Raw genomic sequence first — 17,574 nt, forward strand, 5'->3', positions numbered from 1 at the left:
GCTCTGTAGTCAAGCTGGTGCCCGTGTGTGATGTGTCTGTGTGTTATTTTTTAGATATCTCTGATTCCTGACTGTCTTTCTCTTTCTCTAGCACACAGAGGACACCAGCAGAAAACAAAGTGCAACATGTGACATTGGTCACCAGTCTGGTCAGAAAGACCCCCCCCCCTCCTACCAGGTGAACATCCAATCCCACCTCCAAACTCTAACAGGGTTCACCTGTTAACTTATTAACCCATATACCGTGATGCTTGCACTTGACAGTGAGAAAGTTGTGTGTGTGTGTGTGTGTGTGTGTGTGTTTGCAGTACACCAGGCCAGCGTCAGATGTGAACATGCTGGGTGAGATGATGTTTGGTTCTGTTGCCATGAGTTATAAAGGCTCCACTCTCAAGATCCATCACATCAGGTAAGTCAAGCAACTCAACCTCTTTACACACAGTCTTCCTTTATACTGCCTTTTCTCTCTCTCTCTGTGTGTGCACGTTCATGTGTAATTCTATAAGGAGATGATTTAAATATCATTACTGAAATGAAATGCACAATGCCTTCACCTCCTGTAGCACAATGAAAGCATGATTTATACATTTGCAAAAATCCAGATATCTGGAAACCATATTTATTTCTGTTGTTTCATTTGGCTAATGCTACTAAGGACCATTACATTTTTATTGAACTTTATTGGAGTTCATTTGATCAGCAGCCTTACTGCTGTAGGGTCCTTTGTCTCCCATTCACCTTAGGCCATGTCCACACAACAACCGTTTTCGTGAAGTTTGTAATCGTTTTGGCCTTGCTTCCACACGAATACGCCGTTTTAGGTGACCAAAAACGATAACTTTTGAAAACTGGTTCCAAGGTGGGAACTTTTGAAAACCCTATTTTCCTCATGCCGTGTGACCATGCAGAAACGGTGTTTCAGTGACGACATAGGCCCACCCCTAACCTCTGATACTTAAACCCAGCTGCCGCACTCAACTTGACACTCATTATAGCCTAGTGTTGCCTAGCAATACTAGTTTTCATACACAACATTACCTACGATTACACTCAGTAAACATCACAAACTGGTGCTGTGCAGCGCCAATAGCTTATCATGATAGCTTTAGCTTTAGCCATAGCTTTTTTCCCCCATGTGTCTTCTCGATGCATTCTAGCTACTGTCAGTGACTGACGCGAGAGAACTAGTCGGAAGTTATTAGGGAAGTGCGGTTTAAGTTGAAATGAATTTGTGCGTAGTGCCGGTGTCATTCATTTCTTTCACGTCTTACAAAATAAATAAATGCATTCACAGACTAGTGAAGTCAGATATGAGCCCCCAGATATAAGTCGCTTAGAAATCATGTTAAGCATACAGTAGATGGGCACTAAATGCGAATGCGCGATTTGATGCAGGCAAAAAGTGTCAACTATTAGTAGCCTAATGAAGGTAAATGGCATTATATCAATATTACAAATGTGGCGACAGAATAGCCTAGAACTTGGGTATGCCTACTAGCGTTTAGTAGCTTTTGCACTTGTGGTGATGGCCAACAGTTAATATGAATCGCGGACTATAAGCAAAAGTAAGTAAGTAAGGAGATTATTTGCACCTGCGTTCACCAAATAAAGGACTGGACTGCACCCTTCACAAACCGTAAAAATTAACTTTATTAGTTTTACAATTGAAAACTGAATTGTGCTCAGGAATACTTTATGATGTTTTCTAAACAAAGTTCAGGAGGAGCCTTAGGGATGATTGACAGCAACTCACCTGCCTGCAGCCGCCAGGGTATTTAAGCCTCCTTTCCTTACGTCACACGCTCCGGTGTTTGCAAAATTATCCCTCCTCCTCCCCTATTTCATTGATAGCCCAGTTACTCATCCTCCTTACACTGGGGGTTGCAAGCGGCCATCGCTCTATCGTGATCTCCGCTTCAGGCATTCCAGGACCACGGCCAGCTACCATGCCAACCACGCGCTTAGCTTATACACTCAGTACAGCTACCTTGCCAAATATGCGCTTAACTTCCACTCAAGCATAGCAATCATACCGACGGTGAATTAGTGAAACTCACATGACTGCTTCAGAGAATGCATAGACTGTATAAAATAGAGAACTCTAAATTCTATAAAATAGTGAACCGTGAAGCATCTGCACCTCCACGGCGACATCTACTTGCCTGGCATATGCACTACAGCGTTTTCAAATAAGGCGAATTGGTGGTGTTGATAGATTCAAGTAGCTTATGGTGCTGTTTTCAGCCTCTGTCTTCAAATCTGAAGCTCAAATGATTTTTGAAGACATGCCGATACTAAGAATTCAGTGGACAAACGTAGGAGACCTGGACAAGCATAAACTCGACAAATGAGGTTCAGTTACAGTACATGAGTAGTTACTTGACTTTGGTATGAGCAGCCAAAGGGAGCTAGTGTAGGGTCATGGGCAGTTGAATGGTATTTACCACCTTGGCTAGTCAAAGCCTAGGGGCCTTGAGCTATGCCATTCTGGACCACTGGCTATGGTGTCACTGCAGAAACAGAACTGTCCCCTGAAATAGCTTTAGAATGGTGAGGGGAAAAGATGATGAGATGTCATTGAGTAAGATAGGGTCTCAGATTCCCTGCAGCTTTTGTTGGGCTGAGACATTATGAGGCGAGATGGATGCTAATGTTGTGTTGGATGGCTTAATTGGAGGGGATTACCAGGAACTCTGTCTTCCACAGCCTTAGCTGAAGGTGGCATTCACTCATTTTGACTATCAAAGAGAAGGACACTGAATACATGATGATGTTCATGTAAAGGACACAGTTTTCCAAATGTGCTCAGAAGGAGAGTGTAGCATGGAAGAAGGTGGTCCAGTAGTCTAGTGCAAAGTGGTTGGAAGAGTAAATGTCCTTTGATTGGACACCATCACTTCCTGTCCGTAGTTTCTTTCTCTGAAATGAAGAGGCCTGCTTCCATGGGCTGCTCTGTTCATCTCTGGCTAGATCTAGTACCAGATTCTTAAACCCAAACATGTCAGAGCTGGACATTTGTATGAAGATCACACCAAGTAATGGTGGCAGACATTCATTAAATGAGACCTTCTAAAACAGTGGTCCCCAAACTTTTTCTTCCGAGGGCCAGCTCACTATGCCTGGCTCTAAGAGAGGGCCAGAGACTCGGAGTATATCAGTAACCATAAATAGCTTAGCGCTGTGAACAAAGGCAGTCTACCTTAGTTGAATATTCCATTACATTTAATCTATAGGCTATTGCAATTTAATACCATTGTTATCTGTGTTTATATTGCCATCATGCCATATCAGTGTAAAATGTAGCTCAAATGAAATAATACTAATAATAGCATTCTCAAAACTATAAGCAGGGAGTCCCAAAAGTAGATTTTGAACTCTGAACTTTGCATACACAGCTCAAGTTGTGAACAAGCAATATCCTACAAATAATTTAAAGTTCTCAAACTATGAGTTTTATGAAGTGGTGGCAGAAACATCTGAAATGACCACCATTCTAACTTTCACTCACCTGATGAGAACTTTGTGAACTCTGTATGAACATTTGAACGAGTGAATAAAAAATATAAATAATTATACCAGAAAGTTCCAGAATTATGACTTGAATAGAAGTTAGTTAGTTATTAACAATTAATTGATACATTTTTAGAATACTTTGAGCACTGATGCAGTCAGCAGAGGCCTCTTACATTGTTTGCAGGTAGGCCTACTATACATTTCATTCCGTTTTCGATGGCAAATGCGAAACAGCGCCAAAACAACCACCAGTGGACAAAAAGAGTATTACATGTGTACTGTTAAGACCCGCCATAGAGAATGAATGGGGGAAATTACGGAGGTTATAGTTTGACGATGTCGTACTCCCGTGCAGGCCGGATCCTATATACCACGGACATGTTTTGGGGGGCCACCCAAAATGAGGTGGTGGGCCGTAGTTTGGGGACCACTGTTCTAAAATAAAGTCATAGTGGCAGACATTCATTAAATGAGACCTTCTAAAATATAGTCATAGTGGCAGACATTCATTATATGAGACCTTCTAAAATAAAGTCATAGTGGCAGACATTCATTATGTGAGACCTTCTAAAATAAAGTCATAGTGGCAGACATTCATTAAATGAGACCTTCTAAAATAAAGTCATAGAGGCAGACATTCATTAAATGAGACCTTTTAAAATAAAGTCATAGTGGCAGACATTCATTATGTGAGACCTTCTAAAATAAAGTCATAGTGGCAGACATTCATTATGTGAGACCTTCTAACATTCCTAATCCGATACTCCATATCTGCATGCTGTTATGAAGAACAGAGTGAGCTAACCCTATCTCTAGCTAAGGCCTGAACCTCTTAAGACATAACAAAAATATAACATACAATTATGAAACAAAATAAATCATTAACAGAAGCAAGCTGAGATCTGATATGGTCATGTGTCATCAACATAGCAGTGAGAAGAGAATCCTTGTAAGGAGCTGGAGAACATGATGATGAATTGGGAAGATTCTCTACCACCGCCTCAATAAGAGTGTCGGGAGGAGCATGACTTTGGTCCCTTAGATTAGTGGTTCCCAAAGTGGGGGTCGCGAGACAACATTTCCAAAATTAAACATTTTCAAGAATAAACAAAAATGTTAAAACTATTAGAAATAGCATATTTTAGCTATAATTGTAACAAAAGATACAAATAGTTATTACATTTCCAATAAAAGCCTTTCGATTTTCTTTGGCCCTTCTGACTCCTGATGTGATCACGACAGATTAACGGCATTGGCAACAGCATCAGTTTCAGCAGGTTAGCATTGTGCTAAACATTATGTACTGACATGTGCACATAGGCTTTAAACTCAGGATAGTTCTGTGAAAATGAAATGGTTATGGTTGTTAGATTCTAAATAATATAATAGGCTGTTATGTTCTTTTGTGGTTTTACACTTGTGTTTTGATAGGCCTGTTGCGTGTGTGTGTGCGCTGTTGCACACAACGTTTGTATACTTCTACCACCTCTGGGGATAGTGGGGTTCGCAAGACACTGGCACCGTTGGGGGTCACGGGATGAAAAGTTTGGGAAGCCCTGCCCAGATGACGTGTAGTAGATGATCATGGTAGTGGAGTAGGGAAGTGGATGATAGTGGTGGTGTAGTGGAAGAGTTTTCTACCACACTTTGATGCCCTTTCTGAGGATGCAGTGAGTCAGTGGTTCACTTTTAAAGGATGCTGTCAGTGGTTCACTTTTAGAGGATGCTGTCAGTGGTTCACCTTTAGATGATGCTGTCAGTGGTTCACCTTTAGAGGATGCCGTCAGTGGATGCTGTCAGTGGTTCACTTTTAAAGGATGCTGTCAGTGGTTCCCCTTTAGAGGATGCTGTCAGTGGTTCACCTTTAGAGGATGCCGTCAGTGGATGCTGTCAGTGGTTCACCTTTAGAGGATGCTGTCAGTGGTTCACCTTTAGAGGATGCTGTCAGTGGTTCACTTTTAAAGTATGCTGTCAGTGGTTCACCTTTAGAGGATGCTGTCAGAATGCTGACGGATAAAATCTTTCACATGTCCTCAGGAAGTAGAGCCTTCTGGGTGAGGATGGAATTTCAGAAGGACCAGGAGCGGTCCCCAGGCAAGTGGACACCCAGGGATTTGGGTGGGTCTGGCACAGTGTGTCTGCCACACTTGGAGGTTGATGGTGAGATCTCTGGTGTGGAGATCCACACTGTTGTTAGAGCAGCTGGCTGTGCTGGCTCTCCTCCCCGTGTGCTGTGGTGCTGTAGCTCAGAGCAGGACTGGATGCCTAACCTAACACACCACAAATAGGCACATCTGTTTCATAACTACCTTTTACCAAGTCTTTTGTTGTGGCATTGATAATCTAACCGGCATGTCTTATCGCTAATACCTACCCAGAGGCCGTAGATGGTGTGTATACTGTAGACCCATGCTTCAAGGATGTGAAAAAAGGCCGCTTACAAACTGAAAATTGTTAATTATCATGTGTTTGTGTGTGTGTGTGTAGGTCTCCTCCCCAGCTGATGGTCAGTAAAGTTTTCTCTGCACGTGTGGGCAGCAGTAATACAGGAAGCACAAGCACGTAAGTGTCACCCTTTGGATGCGCTGTCTGACCTACTTGTTTGTATGTATGTGTATCAGTGTGATTTGCTAATCTGAACCCGTTTTTGGCTCCCTAGCTTGCAGGACAGTTTAGATTCAATCAGCCAGACGTGCCCAAGCTATAACAGCAGCATTGGTAAGTGTATTCCTATATTTTAATAATACTAAGTAAGTTGCATGTGTATTAGCTGCTTTTGAACTTGCATCGGATTAGACTAACACTGTGATAAACTGAAAGATACACTCAGAGGTAGTGATGGGGACGAGACCGCCTATGCCGAGTCCGGGTCGAGACCGAGTCCGTTGGTTATCAAATACAGTCGAGTCCGAGTCAAGACCGAGTCTTTGAGGAAGCATGTCCGAGTCGAGACCAAGACCATAAAAACATGTCAGTTTTCATATTCATGATTTAATATCACCCCAGTTAATAATCAACAGTTAGGCCTACAGACGGCAGTATCTTTGCATTGCACCATGGGATGTCATTTTCAAATAATGCCCGTCAACATTGAATTTTATTATTATTGTTGTTATGTGTACGTAAAAAAATGCGTTGGTCTCGAGGACTCGGTCTGAAATTACGAGTCCTTCTCCTCCCACTGTGGTCCGAGACGAGTCCGAGAAAGCAGAAATCAAGGAGACTGGACTCGAGTACTAACCACTTAATGAGTATTCTTGTTTCATGTAATATCATGAACATCAGGTTATGGGAACTTCTCTCTCTCTCTCTCTCTCTCTCAGCTCATAGCATGCCAGTTGACATGCCGGGTCGTGGTCGCAGTGAGGATGGAGACAGTGGCATTGCACACTCAGGTACACCCAAAATGAATACACGCACCTCACACTCCTACATACTCCACATACAGTGTACGCATCATACATACACACAAACACAGGCATATGTATGACTTTTAGACTGAATCTGAAAGACTTTTTGACCTTTGGCTCCCGCGTCCACATTACTCCATCATATTCAAGCTCTTGAAACGGAAAGATTTGAATCTGCCGGCGACCCTATATTCATTTGAAGCCGAAAGGAGTTGACTATTAGTGTGGACGATTGAACGCAGAAAAATCTGAAACAGATGACGTACAAGTCCATGCTCCCTGATTGGACTACCTGAACCCTGTAATGATGTGAGACCTTGTTCTGACTACGTGTGTGTGTGTGTGTGTGTGCTCTTTCTATAGCTTCTCTGAGTAGTCTGCTGGCCACACCCCTTCCTTCACCTGGCTCCCCCACCAGCAGTGGCAGTAGTTACCAACGGCGATGGCTTCGTAGCCAGGCAACCAGCCTTCAGCATGGACCAGTTCCACGTTGGTGAGGTTGTGTTATGGATGTGTGTGTATGTGTGCGCGCGTGTGTGTTTTGTTGTGACAAATGTATTTTTTAATAGTTAGTACACTGAACACTATTGAGACAAAATCAAGTCATGTCAAAAGTTGTAATGTGGAAAACCACATCACACCAAAAGAAAGGCAAACATAAACATACACCTGTGTTGTTGTGTGTGTCCTCAGGAGCACAGATGAGATGTTTAACCTGTCAGATGACAGCTGTGGCTCCAACCCTGCGCTGGTTCGGAGGAAGAAGATTGCTGTGAGCATCATCTTCAGCTTGCCAGAGAGAGAAGAGGAGAACAAGGCGCTCCAGGAGTTCCTCTTCTCACACTTCCCACTGCTGGAGTCCCACATGAACAAGCTCAAGACCTCCATAGAGAGGGTAGCACATGTCTACTGACTTCATGCAGGACTGACTCTACTGGCTTAACTGACTCTACTGGCTTCATGCAGGACTGACTCTACTGGCTTGATGCAGGACTGACACTACTGACTTCATGCAGGACTGACACTACTGACTTCATGCAGGACTGACTCTACTGGCTTGATGCAGGACTGACTCTACTGGCTTGATGCAGGACTGACTCTACTGGCTTGATGCAGGACTGACTCTACTGGCTTGCTGCAGGACTGACACTACTGACTTCATGCAGGACTGACACTACTGACTTCATGCAGGACTGACTCTACTGTCTTGATGCAGGACTGACTCTACTGGCTTGATGCAGGACTGACTCTACTGGCTTCATGCAGGACTGACACTACTGGCTTGATGCAGGACTGACACTACTGGCTTCATGCAGGACTGACACTACTGGCTTCATGCAGGACTGACACTACTGACTTCTTCTAGCAGAGGCATTTATAACCCTATGAAATGCAACCATGAAGCACAAGCCAAATATAAAACAGCTGGTGCTGTGTGTGTGTGTGTGTGTGTGTGTGTGTGTGTGTGTGTTCTCCAGGCTATGATCCTTTGCAGGAGGATTGCAGAGTCTTCTCAGCGGGTTCAAGTGTACTTGTGTCGTGTTATGGAGGCTTTAGGAGACTTCAGGTAATTAGCAGTGATGAACACTGTCAGCTGATGTGCTTTTAGTCAAACAGAGGTGTTGGAATTCCGACTTCCCAAATCTTTCACGTTTTCAGCTGTTAAAGGGGGTGTGCAGAGTGTTTTTAAAAGCGAAGTAGTCTCTGGCTGGAATCTTTTGCTCTCCTGGGTATGTCAGGCAGATGTACCATGTTGACACTGAGCTCTTGCTGTGGTTTGACAGGATGACTATCTGGAACCTCTACATGGCCCCACGCATCAGTGAGCCTGTATGGCTGACCATGGTATCCCAGAGTGCCGAGCGAAATGCACTGTGTCAACGTTTCCTCAAAGAGATGAGTCTCCTGATGGATCACAGTGGCAAAACCCAGTCAGTACATTTCAGCTTGAGCTTTGATACCTAAGCTTACATGCAAGACACATGGCTTGAGTTTGTGACATTTATTTTAGAATGGCTTTCTAAGAATGTTCAAATAGCCATTAAAGTCCACTCACTAACATTCTGCCAGCAGAATACTGACTTGTGTTTCCACATGGTTTCAGAATGTTCAACATCAGCTGTAAAATGTGATATGAGTGTTTTGCTGAAGTGAATAACAGTGATGGTTACTGATTTTGTGTTTGTTTACAGGTTCCTCTCTGCTTTACTCACTGCTGTTCTCATGTATCACCTTGCTTGGGTCCCAACTGTAATGCCCAGCCACCCGCCAATCAAACCCATCTGTGAAAAACGTTCCTCCCATTCTCTTGATCTGCTGGCCAAATCCCATCCCTACAATCCACTATGGGCACAACTAGGTATTCAACATGGATACATTGAAATGTTCACTTAAGCAAGCTGCCTGTCTAATCATTTGGTGAATACAGTTTTTTGTGATTGCTTAAACACAAAATTTCAAGAAACTCACAGTTAGTGAAACCTTAAACTCAAGCAGGAAAACGTTCTCATCCTCATACATTCTCAGCCTCATACTTTTTGGGAAAAACTCTACACAATACTAGTTTGAAAAATACTAAACACACTTCTCTACTTTAGATATAGAAATCTAACATAATATCACATCTTTTCCATTTCAATAAGAGGACTAAATTTACATATCAAAATATATTTTAGTAACATTGGTTGACTATGTTGTAAAGAATCAGTTGAGCCATTCGACAAAAATGATGCAAGGCCTTATGACTGCACTTTCACAGCTGTATATTCTATTAAGATATGTTCTGCTCTGATCCCCAGTGCAGTAGGAAATGGATAGATGTATTGACTGATTTCACAATAGACCTCTGAAGTTCGCCTACAGAAATCAGAGTCAGAACCAGAATCAGAATCCGCTTTACTGGCCAAGTTTGTGTATACAAACAAGGAATTTGACGCTTGTCAGCCCTTGCTCTCAATGTACAGACATCCAAAAACATCAACATTTTCTGACTGCACCATTTGACCAGTTGTTACACCCCCCCTCTTTAAGCAGACTCGTCACCGTCTTGGATTAAACCAATGACGCCGTCCTGGATTAAACCAATGACGGCGGAGTCGTCTGCAAACTCCAGCAGTTTCACAGACAGGTCCCCCGAGGTGCAGTCCTTAGTGTAGAGAGGAGAGTAGAGGACTGGTTCTTAGTGTAGAGGACTGGTTCTTAGTGTAGAGGACTGGTCTTGAATGTTGTGTTGGTCAATATATTCTTGTACTCTAAACAATCCTCTAATCATACTTTAACAATATCATATAAATCAGAAAAAGAAAAGCAGAAATGCCGAAAGTGTTGTGCACAGTATTGTGTAACTATTTCAAACAGAATCAAATCATATGATTTGTCTGTGCGATACAACATCAAAATAGTTTGTCTTAAAACATAATTATAGTTTTGACTAATTGTGTGTAGTGTTTGACATTTTTTTTTTTTCTAAATTGTGCTTAAGCAATTGGTTAATACTACCCTCTGGTGGCAGTAAAGGGAAATGTAGTCCACATCCACAAAATGATTGTATGCCTGTCCTCTGATGAAGTTATGTGAAGGTTTTTGACTATAACTGACTGTGATGATGCCTGTGTATATTTATATTTGTACAGATACAGTGTGTTATATAAATATGTATTGATATGTGCGGATGACTGGGTGTGTGTCTGTGTTGCAGGTGATTTGTATGGTGCGCTGGGCTGTCCTGTGCGCGTGTGTCGTACGGTGGTGGTGGGTCGGCGGAGGGAGTTGGTGCAGAGGGTGCTGTACGTTCTCTCCTACTTTATCCGCTGCTCTGACCTCCAGGAGAGTGATTCCAAAACTTTTGACGTGGTCAGCCCAAATCCTCCCACACCCCAGGACCAAACAGACAATCCTGTCAGACCAGCACCCCGGGAGGTGACTAAGGCCCCCCCCTGCCCAGACAACACCTGTGATCCTACGCAACCCCTCTTTCAAGCTGTCCCTAATCCAGAGCAGACGACCGATCGATCATCTCCCCCCTCTGAAGCCGCCCTGGGCCCAGAGGAGACCCGGGGGACACCTGTCTCTCTGCCTGAGATCCCTGATCCCAGCCTATTCCCTGAAAAGACCAATGACAGCCTCTTATCACTGAGCACTCAGGACTCAGAAACTGCTCTTGAGTGTTTGAACGCAGGCTCAGACACTGTTGGCATAGAGACAGAATATGATGCGTCCAATCAGAGCCCTTTGCTTCACAGGGCTCACTTCCTCATTGGGGAGCAGGAGGAGGATGTGCAGTTCAAAGAGCCCACTGTTGCCTCAGGTGAGCTTGGCCTGAATAAAAAGTGGTCCCTCCGAGGTTTGATGGACATACGGCAGAATGAGAGCTTGGACAGTGCCCTTGGAGACAGTGATTCTGAAGAAACACCTACACGGCAGCCCTCTGAGACAACAGACAAATGTCATGAACTCCCCTTACCCAGGTAACATAACATTAAAACAAATACAGAACACGACTGCACCAGACATTAACATCGTTTCAGTTAAAATACTAGACATTTGGGTCATTCCATGTCAAATCAGATACGGTTGTTGGTGCACCATCTCAGATATTGTTCAAACCTTGCCTGTATCTAGAATGGGTCCCAAAACTAAGGCCTGCAAAATATTTCTGGGAAGCAATGTTTGGGCATTAATACAATGAAAAGTATTGTTCATAGGCAGCCCAAACTTCGTAGGGTGGAAGACAAACATGTTCTCAGTATGACTGAACCATTAAAAATGTATACGGCATCCACATTGATTTTCTACAAAGCCCTACATTTGGAAAAAAGTGCAAAAAGAGTGACATTAAGGGTACATTTGTTTTTGTTTTATTTTTGGTATCGATCATCATCTTCTTCGTAAATATTATATTTTATTCATGTTAATTAATTAATTAATTAATTAATTAATTAATTAATTTTAGCTCCACATATAATGGGCATGAAGATTTTAAGGATTAAACAAGGGAAGGTTGCATTTTTCTGCCATTTTCGAAGGATTAAAATGGTCAGTGTATGAGCATTTAGTGTACAAAGCACCAATGTTATACCATAGATAAATAAATAGAGTCAACATCATTGTTTCACCTGAGGGACAAGAAGGAAAACACATAGGTTTACAATGTAACCAAGTAAGTGTATTTATCTATAAATAACACATGGTACATCATTGGCACTTTGTACATGAAATGACTAAACTGAGCTATTCCCACATTGTTTTTTTGTGTTCCTACAAGCTACCCCACCTGCCATTTTAGTCCTATTAAAAATATCAAAAAATGCAATCACACCACGTTTTATCCTTAATATTTTCATGTGCATTTGTTGCGGAGACCTCGAATATTGTCTCAACATTAATAAAGTATTGTATTTGCAGACAAGATACTGATTGATTCCATGTGGGTAAAGAAAATGAGTTTACAAGACCCCCAATATCACCAATTTTGCATTTGGTTCCAAATCTAGGGCCAGGAATAAAGCCTTTTAAGATATTAATGTCCAAACATGGCTGCCATGATTAGACATTTTTGGGAGTGTAAAATTTATGAAAAATTAAGGCTGGAAATGTATGAAACCCCCCCTCAAAATGTTTTGTGACTTAAACATTATGTAGACAAACTTTGAACAAAATCTGAGACAGTGCAGCAACAATTTTCCTGGATTATGTCTAATTTGACACAGAATTACCCATTTACTGTTATTTTAAAGTAGAAAGCCAAAGCATAAAACCAGCGATCTATAAGTAGCCTACCTCCTGAAGGCATGCAAAAACCACCAACAGCTGAGTTGGCCCTGCTAAAAGCTTTATTGTATGGTAATTGGTGTGCTTTAAGTTGGTGTATGTAACAAAGTTAATTTTGAAAATATCTCAAAACTAGTTGCCTATACAATAATGCATCAGAAAGTTTATTTTTGGGTTCAGAAAAAAGAAGAAAAAAATAAAAGTATAAAATTAATGAACACTGAAGTAGAATTTAGTATATTTGAATTAGAATACACATTGGACAGCAACATATATGATTTTTTTTGTAAGTAGCAATTACAGACATGTGAAGACTAAGAGGTGATAAACAAACCTGTCCTTCTCACCATCAGTCAGGGCTATTCACTAAATGTACTTCTGTGGTGTCCAAAAAAACTGTAAGCACAACTTGCACCATGTCCATGTCTAAGTACCTTAAAGGCATGCAAAAACCACCAACAGCTCAGTTAGCCCTGATAAAGCACACAGATTACCATACACATATCTTTTAAGTTGGTGTATAACATTAAAGAGAATTTTGGAAATTATCTCAAAACTAGTTGTCTATACAGTAATGCATCAGTAAGTGGCACTTTGTAATTACATTTAGTTACTTTTAGGTTCAGGAAAAAGATCACAAAACAGGAAAAAGAAAACAAAAAACAAAAAAATGAAGTAGAATGGAATCTAATTTAAGATGTAGAATGTAGCAAAATATTTTTTTGTAAGTAGCAATTACAGACATGTGAAGGCTAAGAGGTGATTAAACAACCTGTTATTCTCACCATTCAGTCAGGGCTATTCATTAAATTCTTATAGGTATGCCCAATTTTGAGTTTTTTTGCCCGACATTGCACATCATCTACTTAGGAGGTCATTGCTCCTACATACTTTGGCCTATAATCAAATGCCTGACATCTTTGGAAAGCTGAGAGACTGTAGTTTCTTGGAAAATAATCAGTGTGATGTACTGACACAGAGTTACAGAGGCTAGAATATTGTTTTCTCATTCTGCCGGATAACAAGCATCTCTGAACTGACCACATTTCAGCCCTCTAGGTCAGTTGACTTAACTATGACTTAGAAACACAACTGAGCTTAGCCTAGCATCAGGTCTGGTGAAGCTGTGTGCAAAATAGATCAATATAGAATGAAAACTACTTACTTTAGACCGTTATTTGCCAAGGTATGCTCATGCGTTTTGTAAAATGCCCTATGGAAAGACTCCATAGGGATTTTGGCTATCCAAAATGCATACTGGCAATCAAATGCTTACTGCACATGAACCCCTTTGTGTAGAAGCATAATCTTGGTCTCAAATGAAAGGTAACACTCAGGTTTCATGCTTGCATTTGGATTATACTTTAGGGGTTCTGATATGAAATGACTACACTAAATATGGAGTAATTACAAAAAATTAATCTGACAATGTAATTAACACTACACATATTTTACATTACAAAAAGTGCCATGTATTGATTCCCAAGAGTCCAAACTTTCAAATGATGTATAATATGACTATGCTACATAACAATCTGGGGTGCGTTTCCCAAACCTACCCCAGACCTTACCCTAACCTGTTAGCAACTTAGTTGGTTGTCAATGGAAATTGCATTGCAACCAACAAAGTTAACTTAGCTAAGCTAACTTAGTTAGCAACTATGGTTTTGGGAAACTCGCCCTAATGTATAAAAATGATTTAAAATGTTGGGGCGAGGTGGGGGCAGGGGGTAAATGTCAAGGGGCTGGAACATGTGCTGCATAACAGGTTTTAAATGTACTTCTGTGGTGTGCAAAAACTGTTAGCACAACTTGCACCATGTCCTTAAATACATAAGAAAAATGCACAAGTTAGCAAGTTAACTAGCTTTTATCAGTGCCCGCAATGTTGGTTTTTGCAAAGCACATCTGTTTAGCTGATAGCTTGCTAAAACTCTTTACACTCTCCTAATATCTGTGATTCATACAATCTCATTCAGCTCATTGTTGTGTTTGTGTGTGTGTGCGTGTCTTTCCGATAGCTGTGAGATGAATAGAAAGCCCAGTGTGAACCACTTTGGCCGTTCTCTGTTGGGAGGTTACTGCCCCCAGTACATGCCGGACTTTGCCTTACACGGAATCTCTAGTGACCAGCGCCTCAAGCAGTGTCTAATGGCCGACCTGGAGCACACGGTATTGGTAAGGTCCCTCATCTACTGTGACATTAATGTGTGCCACTACACTACAGCCTGTCCAGTACTAGGCATTAATAACATCTAGGTTGAAGTACACACTAAGAGATAAGTTTTCAGTATACATAAGCATGAACGCTTTCCTTCAAGGACATCAACATTTCCCAGTACAAGGACACTGGACAGAGTTTGAAGTTCCTTGTGGTGTAAGCCTGTATATTATTGTGTAACATCCATACATCCATCCATTCATCCATCCATCCCAAGTGGAAATTCAAGATGTCTATACGTTTGTGTTACTCCAGCATCCAGCTTTGGATGAGCCTGTGGCAGAGGCCGTGTGTATCGTGGCAGACACAGACAGGCTATGTGTCCAGGTGGCCACGAGCCAGCGGCGTGTGTGTGAGGCAGGGCGCCTGGGGAGAGACGTGCTCGTGTCTGGACTGGTCTGCAACATCCTCACATCAGTCTTACAGCTACAGAAACTCAACCTCAGTGCAGAGTTTGTGAGTACAGCCCTAACCAAATGAACAGTTATTCACTCATATTTATATCTTCATGTCATTAACATTTCAGGAAGCGCTAATACATTTGTTTTCATGTGTGTGTGTGTGTGTGTGTCTGTGTCTGTGTCGGTTTCTCAGTGTGTGATGCACCTTGAAGATCGCTTACAAGAAGTATATTTTAAAAGCTGTACTCTAGCAGAGTATCTGAGAGGGCAGACCAGAGTGCACGTGAGGGAGTTGGGACTGGCCTTAGGGTAAGACTATATATGGAGAAGACCTTCTGTTTAACTTTTTAAAGGAAATGCAGAAATGTTCTTTTAATTGCTGAAGAGGCCACAGGAAGTGAATGTCCTGTCCTTACTGTCAACCACTGCATCATGTAGGCTACCTACATACACTGGCATTGTCAGATACTGAGTAGACGTAATACCATTCCTGTGTTTTAACACTATTCTCTGCTTCCGTATTCTCTTTTTATTTTTTTGGGGGGGACACAATGGATCTCTCGTCTTCATCAATGGATTTCTCGTGTCTGCTGTCTTCATCAATGGATCTCTCATGTCTGCTGTCTTCATCAATGGATCTCTCGTATTCATCAATGGATCTCTCGTATTCATCAATGGATCTCTCGTGTCTGCTGTCTTCATCAATGGATCTCTCGTCTTCATCAATGGATCTCTTGTGTCTGCTGTCTTCATCAATGGATTGCTGTGGGTTTCTTCTGGTCCTTGTGGATTTCTTCTGAATATTTGGGATCTCCTCGAATCTCCCTGCGCTACAACAGGATTGAGTCAAGTGATCTGCCGTTGCTTGCAGCAGTGGCCAGCACACACTCCCCATACGTGGCGCAGATCCTGCTTTGAATATACCAACCAATCAGGACCCATTTAAAGGACTCCCTGTGTGTGTGTGTGTGTGTGTGTGTGTGTGTGTGTGTGTGTGTGTGTGTGTGTGTGTGTCTGTGTGGTCTCAGAAGACAGGAGATGGGCTGGATACATGCATTTCTGTGGCTGGAATACACACACACACACACACACACACAGACTTATGGCCTCTTGTCTATGCTCCTGATTCCTTATTGTGTAAATAATTGATTTTCCTTTATTTTCCATATATGGAAGGGATGGGCATGTTGTGTTAAAGGGAAACTGGATTAGTACATGTTTACATGATGATGTAATGTCATTGAGAAGCTGTGTGGTAATCAGTGTTCAGTGAGTCTGTACAGAAATGAAGTGTGAATGTGAATACATGTGTGTTGTCATTGCTGAGTAGGTGTTGTCAGCTTAGTCTGTACTGAAGAGCTACTACTAATGCACACAATGCATACAAAATGTCTTTTTTATGGACTTTTTTACTTGTAGATCTCTAAGGAAACTAACTCTTGTCTTCAGGTTCACCACAGTAATGGAAATTGCAGCCTATTAAAACAGTTACAGGTTTTCATTCCAGTTTTTTTTTTTACTTTTTAGAAACTACCTCAGCTGATATGTGTAAAGTATTTCAGTCTTACATGACCATTTCCTGTGTCTGACAAGACACTGTGTTTAAGACAGTGATGATCATTTCCCTTAACAGTTTAGATCCTCAAGTCTTACTGTTTTAGTGCCACAAGATGTACCTGAACTGACCATATGATTGGCTGTTTTTGAAATGTTATTCCTTATTCCTTTCCAGGTCTTGGGGTATGAGTATTATGGTTTTGAATAAACCCCTCTGATGCATATCAACAGCTCAGACAACAACAGGGGTAGAAAAAAACAGTTCTCAGTGAATCAATATATTTGTACTGGCATGTGTTGTGTGTGAGAGTGTAATGTGTTTGTTATTGATAATGTGGGGGATGAATGTTCTTTCTAAGATGTCTTAAAGACTGTTGAATAAACTTCATTCTAGTAACAAAGCTAAGGGTGAGTGTGAGCTCAAGCTGCAAATACAGACATCCCAAGTCTCCCGGAAGTTCCGGGAGTCTCCCGCATATTGATAGGCTTCCTGACGCCCGAGAATTAGATAAAATCTCCCGGAATCTAGAGCGAGCGAGGAAGAGCGCGCACACGAGACCGAAACTTTAAATCGTGTGTGCATCTGAGTGTAGTGCGCACACAGGGCTGCCAACTTTTTAAAAAAAACCTTGGAGTGAGATTTGATGGGGCCAACCAAAATTTTGCTGCGGAAATTTTTGTTTGGCTCATTTAGCATTATACC

General features: G+C 41.8%; 1 protein-coding gene across 3 annotated transcripts in view; it reads left to right on the plus strand.

The window, feature by feature from the left end:
- fnip2 (folliculin interacting protein 2) overlaps positions 1 to 17,272 on the plus strand; it is a 22,481-nt gene extending 5,209 nt beyond the window's left edge. For all 3 annotated transcript variants that reach the window (XM_048259878.1, XM_048259883.1, XM_048259892.1), the window contains exons 3-17: positions 92 to 178; positions 309 to 409; positions 6,001 to 6,075; positions 6,173 to 6,231; positions 6,837 to 6,908; positions 7,287 to 7,416; positions 7,617 to 7,818; positions 8,402 to 8,490; positions 8,708 to 8,854; positions 9,116 to 9,282; positions 10,621 to 11,389; positions 14,714 to 14,870; positions 15,169 to 15,369; positions 15,508 to 15,623; positions 16,154 to 17,272. In XM_048259878.1, coding sequence (XP_048115835.1) covers positions 92 to 178; positions 309 to 409; positions 6,001 to 6,075; positions 6,173 to 6,231; positions 6,837 to 6,908; positions 7,287 to 7,416; positions 7,617 to 7,818; positions 8,402 to 8,490; positions 8,708 to 8,854; positions 9,116 to 9,282; positions 10,621 to 11,389; positions 14,714 to 14,870; positions 15,169 to 15,369; positions 15,508 to 15,623; positions 16,154 to 16,232 — 2,451 coding nt within the window. In that variant the 3' untranslated portion in view covers positions 16,233 to 17,272. The remainder of the gene's footprint in view (positions 1 to 91; positions 179 to 308; positions 410 to 6,000; positions 6,076 to 6,172; positions 6,232 to 6,836; positions 6,909 to 7,286; positions 7,417 to 7,616; positions 7,819 to 8,401; positions 8,491 to 8,707; positions 8,855 to 9,115; positions 9,283 to 10,620; positions 11,390 to 14,713; positions 14,871 to 15,168; positions 15,370 to 15,507; positions 15,624 to 16,153) is intronic.
- Positions 17,273 to 17,574: the final 302 nt, after the last annotated feature.

Source organism: Alosa alosa, chromosome 1 (genome assembly GCF_017589495.1).
Source record: "Alosa alosa isolate M-15738 ecotype Scorff River chromosome 1, AALO_Geno_1.1, whole genome shotgun sequence".
Classification (NCBI taxonomy): Eukaryota; Metazoa; Chordata; class Actinopteri; order Clupeiformes; family Clupeidae; genus Alosa; species Alosa alosa.